This window comes from Perca fluviatilis, chromosome 6 (genome assembly GCF_010015445.1).
Source record: "Perca fluviatilis chromosome 6, GENO_Pfluv_1.0, whole genome shotgun sequence".
NCBI lineage: Eukaryota > Metazoa > Chordata > Actinopteri > Perciformes > Percidae > Perca > Perca fluviatilis.
Genome location: NC_053117.1, coordinates 8303773 through 8322815, shown reverse-complemented (window position 1 = coordinate 8322815; position 19043 = coordinate 8303773). Strand labels below are relative to the sequence as shown.

General features: G+C 38.8%; 1 protein-coding gene across 1 annotated transcript; it reads left to right on the top strand.

Moving 5' to 3' along the window:
• Nucleotides 1-932: 932 nt before the first annotated feature.
• Nucleotides 933-18394, top strand: vamp8 (vesicle-associated membrane protein 8 (endobrevin)). Its single transcript, XM_039804128.1, has 3 exons — nucleotides 933-1145; nucleotides 10116-10280; nucleotides 15707-18394. The coding sequence occupies exons 1-3, from the start codon at nucleotides 1131-1133 to the stop codon at nucleotides 15890-15892; spliced, it is 366 nt and encodes a 121-aa protein (XP_039660062.1). The 5' UTR covers nucleotides 933-1130; the 3' UTR covers nucleotides 15893-18394.
• The last annotated feature ends 649 nt before the right edge of the window (nucleotides 18395-19043 follow it).

The window sequence follows — 19043 nt, the reverse complement described above, 5'->3', positions numbered from 1 at the left end:
TTTGAAAAAAGTGTTTTATGCAATTGAAAACTGAGTGAAAGGCTGAGAAATAGCTTATGGTTTTGGAGATGTGCTGTGTAGTTTTGCACTTTGAGTGAGAGGTTTCAAAAATCGTGTGACATGAAAAGATTTTGTGTGTAAGCAGTTGGAAAAAACTGTATAATAACAATGGTGATTTTTATTATTGGTAGTAGGTCTATGCTTGCTCACTGCAATAGTAGTATTAGTCTGGCTTTCTTAGCACACATTCACACCTTTTGTTTGATCATAAACAAAATATGACATAACACCTAGCTCATGCCTCAAAGCTCTTAGTATAGTCATGAAGAACACAAAATATTATGATTATTAACAATGATTATGACAAAATTAGTTTATCCTAATGATTCAGTAATTAGGCACATAGACGACATGGTAACTCCTCATGACGCCTTCCTGAGGATAAAGTTGGGAGAGCCCCATTGCTACAAGAGAGCCACAAATTGTGATATTGTCCAACAATAAAGGAAATGAAGGGAAAGGGCCTTCAAAATAAAAGTACGCAATTGTCATGGTGCAACGTGGTTAAAATGCCAACAAAATACTTAAGGTCATCACATACTGTATAGGCATATCATAAATTAATAAATAAGTTTATTTGCTAAATAAACGGCATTCCTCAGAGCTTCGTTAACCTTACAGATCCATTTAGGCCAACATGTTGTTTATTTTCTCATTGTGGTTTTCAGTATATTTTGATATGACGGTTAAAGATAAGGCATACGGTTCACTATAAACTTGTTCATAAAGTACTTGATTTTCACTATTCACCTTAACGGTGATGTTTTTGTAATAAATTAACCAATGAATGTAGACTACGTTCCTTAAAAAAAAAAGTTACGACAGTGGATTATTTTTTTAAACGTGGTCGGGAAATAGTGATTGTATTATGGGCCGCTTGACACTTGAAGCGAAGGAATGAAGTTTGAACGGGGGAAAAAACAACCAGGAAGTTAAACAGAGGAAGAAACGCAGTGGTAGAGCATCAAACGCAAATCTAAGAGGGTTCATAAAGGTTTTAAAATAACAGCGTTACCTTAAAACAAAGTTGATTCATCGGATTGTGGTCAAAGGGCATAGTTTGCAACAAGATGGACATCGATCCGGTAGGTGATAATGGTTGAAGCTTGTGTTTTTTGTTGTTTAGAAAGCCTCTCCGCCGTCACCATGTTTGGCGTTAGGGACGATCATTCAACAGGTGTACTTCTGAAAAGTATTATAAGTTACATTTGACCTAAAACTATTGTAGTCGCAAAGGTAACTACTTATATAGCTAGCTAAGTGAGCGCATTAACTTTTCGTTGTTGAGAGAGGAAGTCAGAGTATCCTAAATAAAATGGCTTAATTACACTCTCTTCAGAAAATCTAAAGTAGAAATACAGTGTTTCATGGAATTAAGCTAATGTTGGTTTCACTCAATACAGGTCAGGCACTTTACATGACATTTCCATCCGCTATAAGGCTTATATCTTGTCAGGTTTTTATTTCAGTCACTTAGCTAGCAGCTAACCTTCCGCATACATTTCAAACGCACGACAACAAGTGAAGCGGCGGTAGAGCTGGCGCCTGTAGCCGAACTCCACTAAAATATGTGTCATTCGCTAATCTTACTTTACCTACTGAATACTAATAACGTTAGACGTTAAACCCCGGCACAGCATGGCTTATGCCGTTTCTTTTCTGCCACATCAAGAGCCTAACACTTTTTTGAATAAAATGTCAACTTTTACATTACTTGAGCTCAGTGCTTAGCTACTAACTTAGCTAGATTAGCTACTTATAGCCCCAGTTTGTGACACTCATGTAGCATAACGTTACATTCGGCTAATATCTTGTATTAACAAAACTGTGCTAAGAGAGCAATTGTAAAAAGTTGAAGTGAAGTCATGGTTCGCTCATATTATTCTGAAATGAAAAAAGGTAACGTCATTTCCCTAAAAAAGTATAAAGTTACCTTACTAACGTTAACCTATATGTCATGGTAGTATGAAAATGCTAACTTTGTTAATATATGGTTGAACATTTTTTTGACTTCATCTAGCAGTGCTTAATGTCCTTGGAAGTCTCACAGGAAGTCCCAGGGTGTTCAAGGAGTAGCTAAGCTTAAGGATAATTGAGTGACTGTTATTTTATTCATGACGACTTGCACAATTGTCTTTCCTATGTTCTCTCCCTGCTGTGCTATTATACAATTGGTGCTTTCACAAAATAGGCACACAATGAGATTTCTGATAAATAATCATCAGTTATGTTGGTATATAATGTCGGTAAAGGCAAATAATGGAACAGCTAGAACAGTCTGGTGTGTTCAGAAAATTACATCACTCTGCTGTAATGTAGCCTTTAAAACCAGGAAAAGACAACACTTGTGTCATATCAGGATATTATGATGTATCCAAAATTTAAGACGATATCTAGCTTCATATATCGATATAATATCAATATATATTGCCCAGCCCTAGACACATGTCTTCTTAAGTATCCAATAAGTATCTGTTGGAGGCGATTAACATGGACCTGTTGCTTTCTCTGGTAAACGATGAAAACCAGTCAGTGACTTCTGAGGTTTTGAAACATTTCCTTCCCTCTCTTTGAAAGGCCAGACAAACTTTTAAACTTAAACTTTACTGACTCAGCTGTGCAGGTGGGGAGAGCTAAACCAACAGTTCTACTGTAGCCTGCAGCATTTATTAGTGTCGGTTTATTAGTGTCGGTTTTAGTCCGTATTAATTCCGGTACTTTGATAGAAGGGAAATCCTACTGCATGCAGGCTAGTCTATTCACATCCTGTGTGCACTCAGATAAGGGTTGTTTCAAATTTGACTAGATTAGGAGCTGTGAGGATTTACTGTGGCCTCGCAAGACAAATGAAATCCATCCATTGCATTTACCACTGCAGTCAAACATTTTAACAGGAAATATTTGATTTATCTCGTTCACACTTCCTTGTATCACTACCTTGATGCATCATCCTCCTTATTCCTTATTTATCAGGAATGTATTAAAAAGGGGCCTTATTGTCAGGCTTTTGTTAGAGTTGTCAAGTTTCACTGGAAGACTGAAGTCACTTTCTATGCACAGCGGAGGAACACATTGTTGGGTGAATTCAGTTTTAAGGCTTACAACAGTCCAAATATTTTAATTGGACACTTCATGTAGCCGTCAGTGGATGAACATCTTGTGCTGGGCACGTTTCTGTCTCCCTCTTTCTGTGAATGTTGATACTTGATAGCTGTCAGCCATTCAGTGGGCCTCACTAAACTACTAGCACTGTTAAAGGGAAAAGAGGGAGAGAAAAGGCCTGGTTTATCAGAAATGGAAAGTAGATCAGTCAAAATTAGATCTGCACGATATGAGAAAAAATATGCGATAACATTAATTATTTTGGTAAAACTTTACATGAAGGTATCGACATAATCCTGACATGACACTGTCATAACTATGACATGACACGGTCATGAACGTGTCATAAACGTTATAACAAGTCATAAACGTTTATGACTTCTGTCATTGAGTGTCATTTGGTTTTTGTCATGACAAGTTGACATTGTTTGGGTTGTCTTGATTATGACAACTTGACATTAATCAAAATTGCATTACCAGAAGTTGTCTTGGTCATGACAAGTTGCCCATTAAATTTGTTTGGGATGTCTTTTGTAATGACAACTTGACATTAACCAGGGGCCTGTTGCACAAAAGTAGAATAAAGAAATCCAGGATAACTGAAAAAGCGCAGCTTGACTTAGTGTGATCCGCTCATCGCGGCTTAATCGGTTGCACGTTTGCCGAGCCAGGATAAGTAGGTGAAGCTATGTCAAGCCAGGAGAAGATAGCTGGGATAAGTGCACATTCACGGCTTTCTTAAATAGACCACGGTATCGATCACAGATTTACTGATGCAGAAATGGAAAAGATGCGTGCAGCATATGTTTCACCCACTGAGCAGCAGCTTCTAATGCAAATTTACGAGGAGGTGAAACATATATGCAAAAAAGGAAATACGGCTGTTATCAAACGGAAAAAAAGCCCGACAGACAATAGTGGACCGACTGAATACGTATGGATTTAAAAAAAAAATCTACTTAGTCACTCCACGTTTTAATTGCTTTAATATGCTTGTTTTATGTGTTGGTTTTATTGCTGTATCTGTTTTTATGCGCTAAATGTGCTGGTTTTAGTGTAAAGTGTCTTTCAGTAGCCTGTAAAGCACTATATAAATTAAATGTATTATTATTTAGCCTACTTCGACTTAAAAGTGAGCAGAGGGAATTCTTGTTCCTGGGAAATTTATAAGGACTAGGCTTAATTTCAAAGCTTATTCATAATGCGAGAATATGTCTTACAACCATATGCACAAATCTCCATAAGCTATGTCTAATTCTAAATATCTTTCTACAATTAATGTTCATACAGAACAAGCATGACTGGAAAAAAACTTGAAAAAGAAGTGACTTCAATACACACTGTAAGCATATCTGTAAAACAATGTTATTATTCATGTTTTTTTTTTTTCCTCACTCCCAAGATGACAAGTGACAGCCCCAAAATAAAATGATTAAGAAGCTTATGGCATTCCAACACATTCTCACTCCCATTTGGTTAAAAAAAAGACGTTTGATTTGGGTCGTTATTGTCGTCGTTATTGAATCTAGAAGTCCGCTTTTAGAGTCCGCTGCACGGTGTGGGAGGATCCCCCTGCCTCCCCCCGCCTCCCCGCGTTGCATGGGCGGGGGCACATTTCACGGAGACAGCAGCGGAGGAAAAGCCCATTTCCTCCGTATCGTCCCACTTTTTACCATTACCATCTCAACAACTGCAATCGTAGGATTTAAATCAAACTCGTGACAGCAATAGTGACAAGTAATGCATGTTAATAAAATGAAGCGGAACACATTCAGAAGACAACGGAATAACTGTTAAACACGTTTATTTCGGATCAGAGCGGCAGCTGATTTAACACATCAGACTCCAGGATTAATCTTAGCCTGCTCTGGACCAGGCTAGCTGCAAAGAATAAATCGCCATGGTTACTTGGCTGGGTTTAATTCAACCTGCTTTTGTGCAACAAAGTCAAAGCTAAATTCATCCAGGATAACCTGAATATCCCAGCTTAATCCCTTATCTTGGTTTTGTGCAACAGGCCCCAGGATGACATTACCAGAAGATGTATGTGTCATGACAACTTGACATTAAATATCTTTGGAGTGTCCTTATTAAGACAACTTGACATTAAACAGGACGACATTATGTGAAGTTGTCATGACAAAGACATCTTCTGGTAATGTCATCCTGGTTAATGTCAAGTTGTCATTATAAAGACATTCCAATCAAATGTAATGTCAACTTGTCATGACCAAGACAACTTCTGGTAATGCCACTTTGATTAATGTCAAGTTGTCATAATCAAGACAACCCAAACAATGTCAACTTGTCACGACAACAACCGAGCGACACTTAATTGACTTGTTTATGTTTATGACACGTTCATGACCGTGTCATGTCATAGTTATAAGTGTCATGTCACGATTATGTCGATACCTTCAAGTAAAGTGGTACCATTATTTCTATTATCCCAACGATATTACTTGCGATAAATAAACAGATATTAAAGTCTACTCAGTTCTGCATTTCTGCTGTTTTGACTTTTCTGCTAACACACAACCAATTGCTTGTTGAATGTAAAACAAATGAAAGGAAATCATTTCCAACATTCTTTTATTGAACATTGAATTGAATATAAAAGGCACCACTAAAAAAAAGTTACATTTTTAAAGTGCAGTTTGATACTGATATTTTCTTTCAACTAACAAAAAAATCTCTGTCCTTTTTGACATGTCGCAGCCTTTCATGATGTGTTTATTGCAACAGTTAATATCGCGGTGACGATGAAACGATATATTGTGCAGCCCTAGTAAAAAATGTACTCTGACGCTACATTTACACTTCTACGCTTTGGTTTAAAAACAAATTTCTTTTGCTACATTTACGCCTGACGTCTGCACTACTCCGATGTTTCCGAGCCCCTAAAACGGAGACATTTGAAAACACGGCTGTTACAGTTTTGGTTTGAAAACTCCGGGGTTGCTATGTAGTCTAGACGGGAACAAACAGAGACCTTTGGGAACGAGGATGCACATCATCAGTCTTATCGGTTAGGTAGGCTTACATACCTTTTAGTAACAGATCCACTTCGTCATTGGTCCATACATTCCTGGTCTTCCTTTTCGCCATTGTTGTCCTTTCTTACTTTTCTGTATTTTCAACTTATATACATCCAGTGGCGTAGCCATAATTTCCGAAGTGAGGGGGACAGATTGTTCAAGAGGATGATTTTTATTTAAAGATCCTCTCCCATTTGTCTCTCTTAATCACGGATTCCAAGTAGCATACTCGCCTACTTGTGCTGCGTTCAAATCAACTCAGACCTGTTGTATTTGTGGGGAACAGAGGGAACCATCATGTGAAGTCCGGGGGACAAAATTACCGATTTCTATTTTATTTTAATACTCAAAGTTTAAGTACACAAAGAACAACTCTGTTACAGTAACAAGAGTAAATGTAACTTGTCACTTCCACCTCTTGAAATTAGGTTAAGTTACAGTTGTTCCCATTCTAGAATAGAAATAATATAAACATAGAGAAATATAAGAAAAATAGAAGAATTTAGTATGTAACAATATTTATACTACAATATATAATAGTGTAAATAATGATGCTGAAAATGGATCTATGATTAAGTTTTTTTTAAATGTAAGAATAGCAAATAAGAATATTAGTTGAAATGCACAGTATTAATGCAGTTTTAATTTTATATGCAGACGCACAGCAAGGCATCTGATGCTGATATATGATTTAATGGGGACATTAAGAAACAAAAAATGTTAAATGAAACACAAAAGTAACAAGACAAAAGGAAAAGCAAGTCTATAACGGTGTTGTTTTTGAGAGGTGAATTAGATGAGAAGATTGCATAAACCAACCGATCCAAAGGAAAATAAAGGGGAAGGATGAGGGAGAAGAATGAACAGAATAATCATGAAGGAAGGGAGAGGGTGGACAAAATACAGGAAAAAAGCAACCGAAGAAAGGAACATTTGATAGAAGAAAAAAAGGAAAAGAAAGAGAAGGTAGGGGAGAGTAACAGGTAAGCAGATGACACAGCAAAACCTGCTCAGTTTCCTAGAGACAGTTTTTTTGTTTACAGCCTGGTGCTGGCTCACGGGACATGGAATTAGTGCTGGGTGATAGAGAAAATCAGATATCACGATATTTTTGACCAAACGCTTCAATGTCGATATTGTGACGATATTGTAAGGTTGACGATTGGTGCTTTCACAAAATAGCTTCACGTTTAGATTTTATAAGAAATAACCATCATAATGTGGATATAATGACGAAGTGGTTAAAGGCAAATAATAGAACAGCTAGAACAGTCTGGTAATTTCAGAAAATGACATCACTTTACTGTAATGCAGCCTTTTAAAACCAGGAAAAGACAACACTTACGATGTAACGATATTACGATTCTTCAAAATCTAAGATGATAGCTAGTCTCATATCACGATATCGATATAATATTGAAATATGGACCTTTTTCACAGCAGATATTTGGACTTGTCATAGTAGGAAAAGCACAGCTGAAATTGGTAACCTTAACGATGGCTCAAGTCCATAAAGTGTCCCAGTAAGCTATTTCAGTGAGTCAGCATGCACAATACCAGGGCCTCTCCTAAGTGGAATGCAGCCATCAGTAATGGTTTTGAATACACCTGTGCTTTTCCTACTATGACATGTCAACATGTCTGCCGTGAAAAGATCTATTGCCCAGCCCTACATGGAAGTCACTGCACATAAAAACACTCCATATAACATTTCTGCTTTGAAATCACACCCACAACTGTAAGATCCCATCTTATCTTCCTGTTGAGTGCAGACGCGCTGGGATGTAAGAAACATGGTTTGACTGCCAGCAGCCTGTGCTGTCATGTGCAGCAGCCCAAAGGGCACCAGCAGCTGTCACGCTCATTGTTGTCTGAAAATACGAGACTGATGGGGAATTGTTTGATTTTTATTCCCTTAGAATCTAATGCTTTATAAACATGCGTTGGTGTCAGACAGATGAATCCAGCCACTGAAATGAAAGAATATTAGTTATGGAAAAAATTAGCCCGAAGAACAGATTTAAAAGGCCAGTCCCTTTTTTTTATTTCAGTTTTGTGAGACATTAATAGGGGTGAATATTTGATTGCGATTTGCCTGCATGGTTTCCATTAAAACATGTTAACCTACCTAAGTAGTTTAAGTGTAATGGTTGTCCGATGCGTCCTTGGTGTATGGTGAATTTGTAAATAAAGAGGTTTGGAAGCCGTGAACTCATTTACATGCACACTAATATTCCGAATATGACAATTTTCCAATTTTTTTTATAGCATTTTATAGTAGTATTCTGATTTCAGTTCCGCACATATAACAAGTCTGCTGTCGGTTGAAAAGAAAACCTTAGGTGTTACCAGGGAAAGTGCTTTAGATTTTGATTGCAAAACGCATAGAAATATAAATCTATGCTCTTAATTTCACATTCATAATAATAATAATAATAATAATAGGGCTGTGCTAGATTGAAGAAATTCTTAGTCGACTAACACTCACACAATCGATTAGTTGATTTAATCGACAGATCTGTAAATCTGAGTTGCTCCGCAAAGAGTCATGCAAAAGCACCACTTTAATTCTTGTGTTTACCAGAGATGTGCACGTACATTTCTTGCAAATAAGTCATTCAGCATGAAAAAAGCATAAAACCTGACTAAATCGACTAAAGAAATCTTAGCTGACTAAGACCAAAAGACCGATTAATCGACTAAGAGGGAACAGCCCTAAATAATAGTAGTAAGTAATGCCCTTTTGTGGTGTCCATAATAAGGAATGTATGGACTGCACGTCAGATGGTTCTGGCCCCCCCACATGGTCCAAAATTAGCCCCATCTACCAGCCAAATGCTGGTAAAAATATGCAAGTGCCTGGTATATTTGCTTCACTCACCAGTCAAAAAAAACAAACAATGGTAATCTATTGAGTGGCTGGTAAAATGTGAGCATTCACTTGCCATTTGGCTGATGGACCAAAAAGTTAACTTTGCTCCCTGCCTCCCCGTCTTCCATTAATTCCTGATAACGGACACCTCGTTGGGCATTAGCCTCAACATGATTGTGTGACCTAGAGGCAGTTATGTGCAAAGAAAAAGGAATTGATCCAAGAAGTGAGACTTGAGGTCTATGAGGATGCTATAGCCTATACCCAGTATCAAAAGCTCTACCTATGCTGCGTTCCATGATGTGCATAAAAGTCAAAGAAGTTTAGGTAAACAATTCAGTACACAGAAAATCAAACTGCCAGTTTGGGATTGTAGTTCACAGGTTCTTGGTGAGAAAATTTGTATATGCTAAAGTAGGCCAAAGTTCAGCCATAGCTACATTGTTAGCTTTTAGCAAAAAGTCAGGCACTGCTAGGCACTGTTAGGTACTGTTAGGTACGGTCAGGCAAGGACACTAGTGGTGCGTTTCAGCACAGCCATCTAGCGGTAGGGGGTTTAAACAACATAAAGGTGAACCACTGTCTTACATGAATATTTTTGCAAGTAAAAAAAAATCTATATTGCATTTTGAAAATCAATATAGTATTGCTAAATAAAATATCGCGATACTCAAGTGTATCGATTTTTTTTCTTACACCCCTAATAAACCGTAGTTATAAACGAGACAGAGGAGGAAAAATGCATTATACATTTGATTTTACGGCACTTTTATACTTGGAAATGTTTCTTAATATTCCATAAATATGTTACCTTAAATACAGGCAAATATACTTTGTTGCCTTTTTAGATAACTGTTTAACATTTACAGTATAAACTTCCATGGGTGCTGCCATTGTTGGGTGGTGTCAAAAAAAATTGGCTTTTTCTTTCCACTGATAAAAAAACTACAAGACACAGGTAGGACATGGATTGCAGCTGACACGTTGTTCTATGTTGTTCCTCAACTTATTTTCTTAAACTTCCTTTTTCTGTCCCATCCCAGGAGCGAGGAGGAGCGGCGGCGGCGGAGCCACAGGACAAGGTGAAGACCTTGAGGGATCAAGTAGATGGAGTGAAAGACATCATGACGCAGAATGTAGACCGGATCCTGGCTCGAGGAGAGAGACTCGATGACCTCATGGGCAAGTCAGAGGACCTGCAAGCAGGGGTGAGTCATTACCACAGGAGATTATTTTGATTTGTGTAAAAGTGGGTTGAGATGTGGACTACGGTCGTACGGTGAATTTGTAAAGAAAGAGGTTATTAATAGAGCCCGACCGATTTTTAAGGCTGATACCGATACAAATATTTCATAATTTAAAAATCTGATGTTCTTTTGAACAAAAAGAACCATAACAACAACAAAAATCAAAGAGTTTTGCCAACAGGGACGTTGTAGAGCGCCCTCTGCTGGACAAACTATGCAACGCCAACACTCATAACATGGTTGAAGGGTGTTTCGTCTATTTTTTCGTCTACTTTTATATTTTTCATATTCAATTATCAGAATAATTTGTCATTATAAATTCTAATTTAAAAAATAAATAAATAATTTGATCTGCCATTATTAAATGCCGATACCGATAGTTTGGAAAATGCCTAATATCAGCCCGCCGATATATCAGTCGGGCTCTAGTTATTAAGCAGTGAATGTTTACATGCTCACTAATATTCCACTCTAATTCCATATATGACAATATTCCGAATTTGATACGGCAGCATATTCTGTTTGGATATTCAGAATAAGGGGATATGCTGGTGTTATTCAGGTTTTAGAAGCATTCTTTGGACATATACAGCGCATTCAGAATATGCGTCTCAATCAGGGGTTTTACAGCAGGTTTGTGGGAGTTCATGGCCTCTTGCCTGCTAACGGCTTCAGGGCTCCAGACTGCAACCAAATGGTCGCATTTTGCGACCAAAATTTTAGAATGTGCGACTAAATTTTACAGCCAGTCGCACATGTGCAACCAGTAAATTTGCCCCCTTTTTTACACTTAAACGTGGAAATTTCGGTACCTGAGAGCGTGTAAGCACAAAGCTTATCTGTAATATCTGCATAGTGACAGAGACTCCGGCTTGTACGTATGCGTGCGTATATACACATGCACAGAGATGTGGACGGAGCAGACTCGTCGGCTCTGCAGTTTTGTTGAAGTTACAGTTGGTCACGGAAATGCCGATGAAGTGGTTACAAGTGTGGTTATATTTTTTCATAACTTCACACAAACAGCATTTGCTGCGATATTATATTAATATCGAGGCGAAAGCGGTCGCGGGGCTGTTGACGTTACACTTCCTGTGAGTCAAGCAGGCACAACGTTGGTTTATCTGCCCTGGGGACTGACTGACAGGCTGAAGGCAGCTTGAGTTCTACAGCACATTTCAGGCACAAGGCAATTGAAAGTGCTTTACATGAAACATTAAAGAGCAATTAAAAACGGTCATGATGAAAATAAAACAGGCTAAAAAAGAATAATATAAATACAAGAATAAAAGTTACAGTGAGTAACAAATTAATAATTATTCAATTCAAGGTTGTAGGGCAGGTTTGGGAGGAGAGAGGGAGGGGTTTATTTTTATTTTAGTTTAGTAGCCTAAACAATGCATGTTTAATTTTAAGTTGAATTCATTGTAATTGTAGACTGGAGACTAGAGCTGGTATATTTTTTAAATATTTGTACTGTCATGACAGCGATGGTGCAGTCTGTTTACCTTCTATGTTGCAAAAGTGCAAAATGTAAATGGACTGTTTTTATATAGCGCTTTACCACAAATCTCCCGATTGGCAGGCGACCGCTCTACCACTGAGCCACAGCCGCCCCAAAATAAAATGTGAAACTAAATTTGAAACAGCACATTGTAATTTCTGCATCTATTATCAAAGTGTTTCTTACTAATACAGTGGAAATTAGTATAAATGTGAATATTTGGTTAGCATGTTGATTTACGCTGTGTGCCCCTAAATTTTGTGGTTGCGCCCCTAAAGTTTTCAGTTGGGGGCCACTGTGCTCCTAGTGAAAAAAGTTAGTCTGGAGCCCTGTGCATTGCTATGGTTGTTGTACACAAACCAACTAGCCAACGGTTTGCAGGGCTGCGGTAGAGATGCATGGCCAAAAGAAAAGGATGAGCAACACAGCTAATTTTAAACATTATGAACGACTTGGATATCAACAGATTTTAGGATATGCACAGACACTGAAACACTGACCTTTTGTAAGAATGTGATTTGAAGGAATGAAACAAGTCTGCCACTGGTGGGTAAACTTAAAAAAAAAAAAATCCTGTTTTGCATGGCTGCATGTAACCGGGAATATTAGTGGAACATTCACTTTCATTAGCCATGTAAACCGCTTAGTATATAGTCTTTTTCGGAGAAGGGCAAAAAACTGAATATTATGTGCATGTAAACATAGTCAGTGACCTCAGTGATAACTATCGGCTAAACCAGTACAACAAGTTAAGTAAGGTTGAAGACATTACAGAACACAAATGAACCTGACTAAGTGTGGCCTTTCTCTTACTCTGATGCAAACTTTGAATAAAGCCCTCTTTTAGTGAAGCATCGTTCCAGCTGCACCTCGTTAGCTGATTGAGCTCGTTAACCCGACACCTGTTGACCAAGGTTAAAATGCCTCTCTGCACAGGCTGCACACGCCTTCTTCATGCTAGACCTTTTGATTTGGCATAGCCGGAAAAGCACAGGTGGAACTGATAACATTAACGATGGCTCTGTTCCATTACTGTGTCCCTGGTGCTACGTTTACACGTGGCCGGCTATTTTCATAAACGGGCATTTGTATAAACAGGGCCTGGAAGCCATACAAATCAGCCGTTATTCACAAAGCCAGGACCCAGAAGTTAAAGGGCAACTTCGGGTTTTTCTTGACCTGGATCCTATTTTCCTGTGTTTTTGTGTGTAAGTGAACAAGAATCTTTGAAATTGGTCCATGTCACAGACCAAGCAATAAAACAATGAGGAAAACAGGAGTTTGTTGAAAAAGTGGGTTTTTATTTACCCAATAAATGCACAAAACATAAGCTAAGAACTTAATATCTAGGCCTCTAAAATAAGTCAACTCAATATAACTTAAACCAAAAATAGGAATTGTTTGGGGTGTGTCTGACTGCACAATAAATTGCCTGTTACTAGTCCAACATTTGTAGGTGGGATTAAGAATGGGATGTCATCTTCAAACATATCTAGGGCGCAACATACAGTGGCTTGCATAAGTTTACACACCCATGCTAAAGTTGACTAAAAATAGGAATAAAAAACCATCTTTTTGAAATTGATTTAATGCCTTAATTAAAAAAAAAAGAAGGAAAAATTCAACCTTTTAAGGACACCAATTTTCTTTGTGAATGAATAATGTATCATGAATAAATACATTTTCTTCCTTAAAATACAGGGGGCATAAGTAAGTACACCTCCATGTTAAATTCCTATAGAAGGCAGGAAGATTTTTATTTTTAAAGGCCAGTTATTTCATGGATTCAGGATACTATGCATCCTGATAAAGTTCCCTTGGCCTTTGGAATTAAAATAGCCCCCCCACATCATCACATACCCTCCACCATACCTAGAGATTGGCATGGTTTTATTTCAGTTAGTCTAATAGCTGGTTTGATTTGCATTGAGAGATGATCTCATGGAAAGTACCCCATGCCAATCGTGACAAGTTTAAAAACCAGGAAAATCCAGACTTATGCCATATAGCGATATGACGATATATTTTATCAGTGTGAAAAAAAGTGTCAGAGCTTTAGTGCGTAACTTTTTGATATTAATGAACGTCCGTTACGTTCAAGCCGTTGCCAAATGAGTTGCTACAAAGCTAATTAAGACCATTAGCTCCACACAACTCCCTCTGTAGTTGTCAGTATGGCTGTTTAGAAAACGGTGTCGTCCAGCGACTTTTGCACGCAGAAGCTCGATTGAAAATAATTTGTTGTTGTCATTACTTACAATTCCTTATGGGGAGACAAAAACCCCGCACTATAGCTTTAAGTTGACTGCACCTAGCAACCACTACTGTAGGCTGTGTCCAAGATGTTCAACTTCCGCGATTGCTCCGTTGCCGCCAGAAATTCCGCCGGATGTCACTCTTTTCGGCCGGATGTCCCGTTACCTTCCGCTTTCTTTGTGTTGGAGTTTTAAACTCGGGTGGGTTTATGAGGACTATGGTTAACTGCTCCTCAGATCTCTGCAGGGTAAATCCAGACAGCTAGCTAGACTAAAACAACCATTGAACGTACACTTGTTCCTTCCCGAGGCTATTTTGCAGTGGCTCCACTCGGCACTTAGCACCGCCCATGACGATTGTGATTGGTTTAAAGAAATGCCAATAAACCGGAGGAAGGTCTGGCAAAGCGAGACTACCACTACTGCAGCTTCCATGTCAACTTCAAAAGTCTTGGCAGGCAGATACGTCACTCGCTAGTGATGGTTAGAGCAAAAACAATAAACGTATCTCTTCATTGTATTTAGCAGTCCTTCCAGAAGAGTTTTTTTGTTGCGGGCAAAAGTCCTTGATTATGCGGCACGTTTTCTTAAAAAATGCGATGGAATATGCAGGATATTTCTGCAATTTTATGCGAGGATATTGCGGGAACTTGCAAAAATTGCAGGAACTTGCAAAAACTGCGGTTTGATGAAAAAGAGAAAAAAAAGTGATTTCCCCCAACACCCTGGTTTTCGATGATGTTCACGTCGTGTAATTACGTCACTTCATAACGTTCCCATGGCAACAGGGGAAAATGGCTGCTCTTGTGTGAAGTAAACATTTTTCAACTTTCTGATAAGATATGTGACTTTTTTGCAACGAAAATGCGGGGATTGTGAAATCATGCAAGCCCCGCATATTTTGCACAGAAATCAGCAATTTATGCGGCGAAAGTGTGACGTATTTGAAAAAATGCGGCCCCCGCATAAATATGCGGAATTTGACTGATTATGCATTGAATTATGCGATCGCATAATCACGTTTTTCTGGAGGGACTGATATAGGGCTGTGTATCGGTAAGAATCTGGCGATACGATACATATCATGATACATGGTTCATGATTCAATATTATTGCAATATATTTCGATACTTTTTTTTTAAGTATAATTTTAGAAAAGCTAATATTTTAAAAAAAAAGACATGATGTGCATAAGTCAAAGAAATTTACTTTAGATAAACAATTCAGTACACAGAAAATCAAAGTGCCAGTTTGAGATGGTGGTTCACAGGTTCTCAGTGAGCAAATGTTGATATGCTAAAGTAAGCCAAAGTTCAGCCATAGCTACGTTGTTAGCTTCTAGCAAAAAGTCAGGCACTGCTAGGCACTGTTAGGACCTGTTAGGCAAGGACACTAGTGGTGCGTCTCAGCATAGCCATCTAGCGGTAGGGGGTTTAAAAACAACATTAACGTGAACCACTGTCTTACATGAACATTTTTGCACGTAAACTTAAAAAAACAACAACCCGATATTGCTTTTTTTTAAAACCGATACAGTATTGCTAAATAAAATATTGCGATACTCAAGTGTATCGGTTTTTTTTTCTTCTTACACCCCTAATTGTATTCTCGTCTCCCTACCTGCTCAGGCTCAGCACTTCAAGCAGACGTCTCACAAAGTGGCTCGCACCTACTGGTGGAAGAACGTCAAGATGGTCGTGGTCATCGTGGTGGTCGTCCTCGTCATCGTGCTCATCATCATCCTGCTGGCCACCGGAGTCATCCCTGTCAGTGCCTCTGCGCCTCCTGTAATTCCTCCCACCATCAAGCCATAAGAGAGAGAGACACACCCACACACACACACACACACACACACACACACACACACACACACAATGTATATACAATCATAAACAAACCCATTCTTATTGCACATTATACAAAGTAATATATAGACTAAAGCAAATAACTGCTGTCTGGTGAAACCTTTATTACTTCTAAGTTAGTTTCCACTGGTTAAACTTCATGCTTTTATTAGAATTCAACGACTTTGTGCCTTGGTTTAAGGAACGTGAGCCTTTGAGACCCTTAAACACAATTTAAGCGTAGCCATTTTCAACATTTGTGAGAAATTAAACAAAAGTGTCTGGGAGGTCTAAGGTCCGTCCCTGTTCTCAGAGGATGCTTCATATCACCACGTCAGTTCCTCTTTGTGGATTACCACCCAAGGCTTTTCCACCCTGGCAAAGAGGAAGTCAATTTTAATTTGCGTAGATGAAAGTAATCAATGTGGATTTCTCCAGTCTCTTAACTTGACATTATGTTTGTCTTGAATGCTCTCACTGAAGTGAACCTTTTACAGAAGGCAGGTTGGATAGTTTAAAAGCTGAAAAAAGGCAGTTTCTAAAAGAAAGTGTTTTTGCCGTCATTGCACAAACGCACCACACAAATATGTAACAATTTTAGGTCACCCTTTATATAATGAAATTCTGAATTGTGTATTGGATATGTATGTTACTATTTGTGGGCTTATTTCTTTTCAAAGTGCTTCCCAGTTTCTTTGTAGTTCGACAATCTAGAATAAGCAATCACCATAGAAATTCCTTTTTTTTAAATTTGTCAGTTTATTGAATGTATACACTTAGCACTGCTGTAGTTCTTTCAAATGTACTGTAATTAGCTCCTTATTGGTGTTGAGGGCTCATGTTTGAGTAGAGAATAGCACACAGTCAAAGATTAGGAAACAACTAGTCTCGCTTTGCCAGACCTTCCTCCACTGAGCTGCGGAGGAGGGTCTGGCTAGTCCTCACAGCATTCCAGGATGGGATGGAAGTTGTTTTAGTCGTGCAACATAAAAACTCAGATTGGACAGATAGTCTAGCTAGCTGTCTGGATTTACCCTGCAGGGATCTGAGGAGCAGTTAACCATAGTCCTTATAAATCCACCGGAGTTTGGAATTACAACACAAAGAAAGCGCAAGGTAACGGGACATCCGAATACGGACACCCGAAAAGAGTGACATCCGGCGGAATTTCCAGCAGACCGAGCGCAATCTCGGAGGTGGAACGCCGTGGATATAGACTAGGAAACAACTGTAATTCACAAGAATCCCTGAACTGTGTTGAGTTTCAAAAAACGGTGAGCTGGGACACCACTGGCTACATCACAATGTGTCGTTGATTAAGGCTATACAATTTAACTGATGACAGGACCTGAAGATGAAAGGTTTTTCTACTCCACAGCAATGCCTGGTCCTTTAGAAGGGAAGATTGTACCTCTGTACAGTTTGTGCTCTGCAGTATCATTAGTCCTTTTTTTTTTTTTTTTTTTTTTTTAAACAGATCATGTTCCTTTTTTCCTTGCTTTTTTAACTCTAGAGATATTGCAGTTTAAATGTCAGGCTTTGGTACTTTGATTCAGTAAACAAACAAGCCAATAGGGTCAGCCTGTTTTATGGTCTGTTCCCACACTAGTAGTTGTGGAAGATCAGGCTCTTCCAGCCAACCAGCTGAGAGCGATCATTTACAGTTACAGCCCCTCCGCCCCCGCTGGCTCCATGGCAACCAATAGTAATAAAACCCACAGTCACAGCTTATGACTAGGAAAACTTCTTTCAGAATACAAGCTCGCCTCCCCACCTCTGTCTGCTGTTACAGGACCAGTTTAGATTCAAATGGGTCCAAAATGATTCCCATTCTGAACTGTAAATAGTCAACATAATCACACCTTTATGTATATTTGCAACAGCCTTTAACCAAATGTTGTTAATGAAAGTATCTTGTTTCTTTAGAGGCTATCTATTTAATGCTTCATGTCATTCATGTTCTTTCTTTTTTAATCGAAAATTAACCAATAAAAGCTGCAAGTGATTTCCGTATATATAAACCGATAATCCAGACTGATTAATCGTAAAATGGTACAGTTCAATTACTCTGCTGGTAATCATTTTCTGTAAGTGCAGTAGGTGTATTTTGGAACAAATTCTCCATTGTGTGTTTTTGTTACAAGGCTCTGGGGTGCAGTAGTCCTAATCTCTTTGCCTCTTTGCCTGACTGTTCACTGGCTCATCCTGATGCGATTAAGGCTGTGTGTGAGGACATTGACATCACATTTCTGTTCCTGCGGGCTCCAGCTGCAGCAGGTCCGTCTCTGTCTTGAACTCTGGTCATGTTGAATCCACATTCTCGAAACGGATGAAATAACACAGTCCTGCTCAGCTGACCTATGATGTATCTGGATGTTTGATTAGTAGAATCCTCAAGGTCTTATTCCGATGACTTAAGGTGTTTAATGGTTTAAAATGGTCTGATGTGAAATAAATAATATTTACCTCTTCTCTGTTGTGTGATCATGTCCCCTCCTTTGCTGTTTGTCAAAGAGCCACAAGATGGAGACAGAGTGCTGCTATCTGAGACTTGAGGAAGTAGGCCAGAGGGGATGCTTTTCACAGGTCTTAGCTCTTAGTGCAACATGACACATTTTCTCCCACTGTAAAAATTCAGTTTGGTACTAACACAGCTAAGCAATAGCAAGACATTGCACTTGACTCTGATAACATCTGATAACTGCTTTATTCTAGGCAATCGGTCTAAAAGCTTTCTTCCACCGCTGTTATAGGGAACAAAACATATTGTAAACACCTCACAGAAAAGGATATTTCACTTTGAAGAAACTAATTGGTGACAAAAGGAGTTGCACTTCCATTCATTCCCCAACCAGAGAGCCTGGATGAATGGAGAGGCGATTCCTGTCCAGAGCCCAAAAAGCTGCCTTTTGGTCAGGTGACAAGGAAGTATACAGCATAGCCAAGAGCTAGAGCCCTTGGCAGCGGCCAGGGTTTAAATCTGACCCGCAGCCCTTTGCTGCATGTCATCGTCGTTGTCCCCCTTTCTCTGCCCTTTCCTGTCTTCGAGCTATCCTGGCCATAAAAGCCCCAACAACAAAAAACTGGCAAAACGGAGGCATCAGGAGAGACTGGAGAGAGA

Coding starts and splice junctions, on each gene's coding strand:
- vamp8 (XM_039804128.1), top strand. Junction 10,281..15,706: donor CAGAGGACCTGCAAGCAGGG/GTGAGTCATTAC, acceptor CTACCTGCTCAG/GCTCAGCACTTCAAGCAGAC.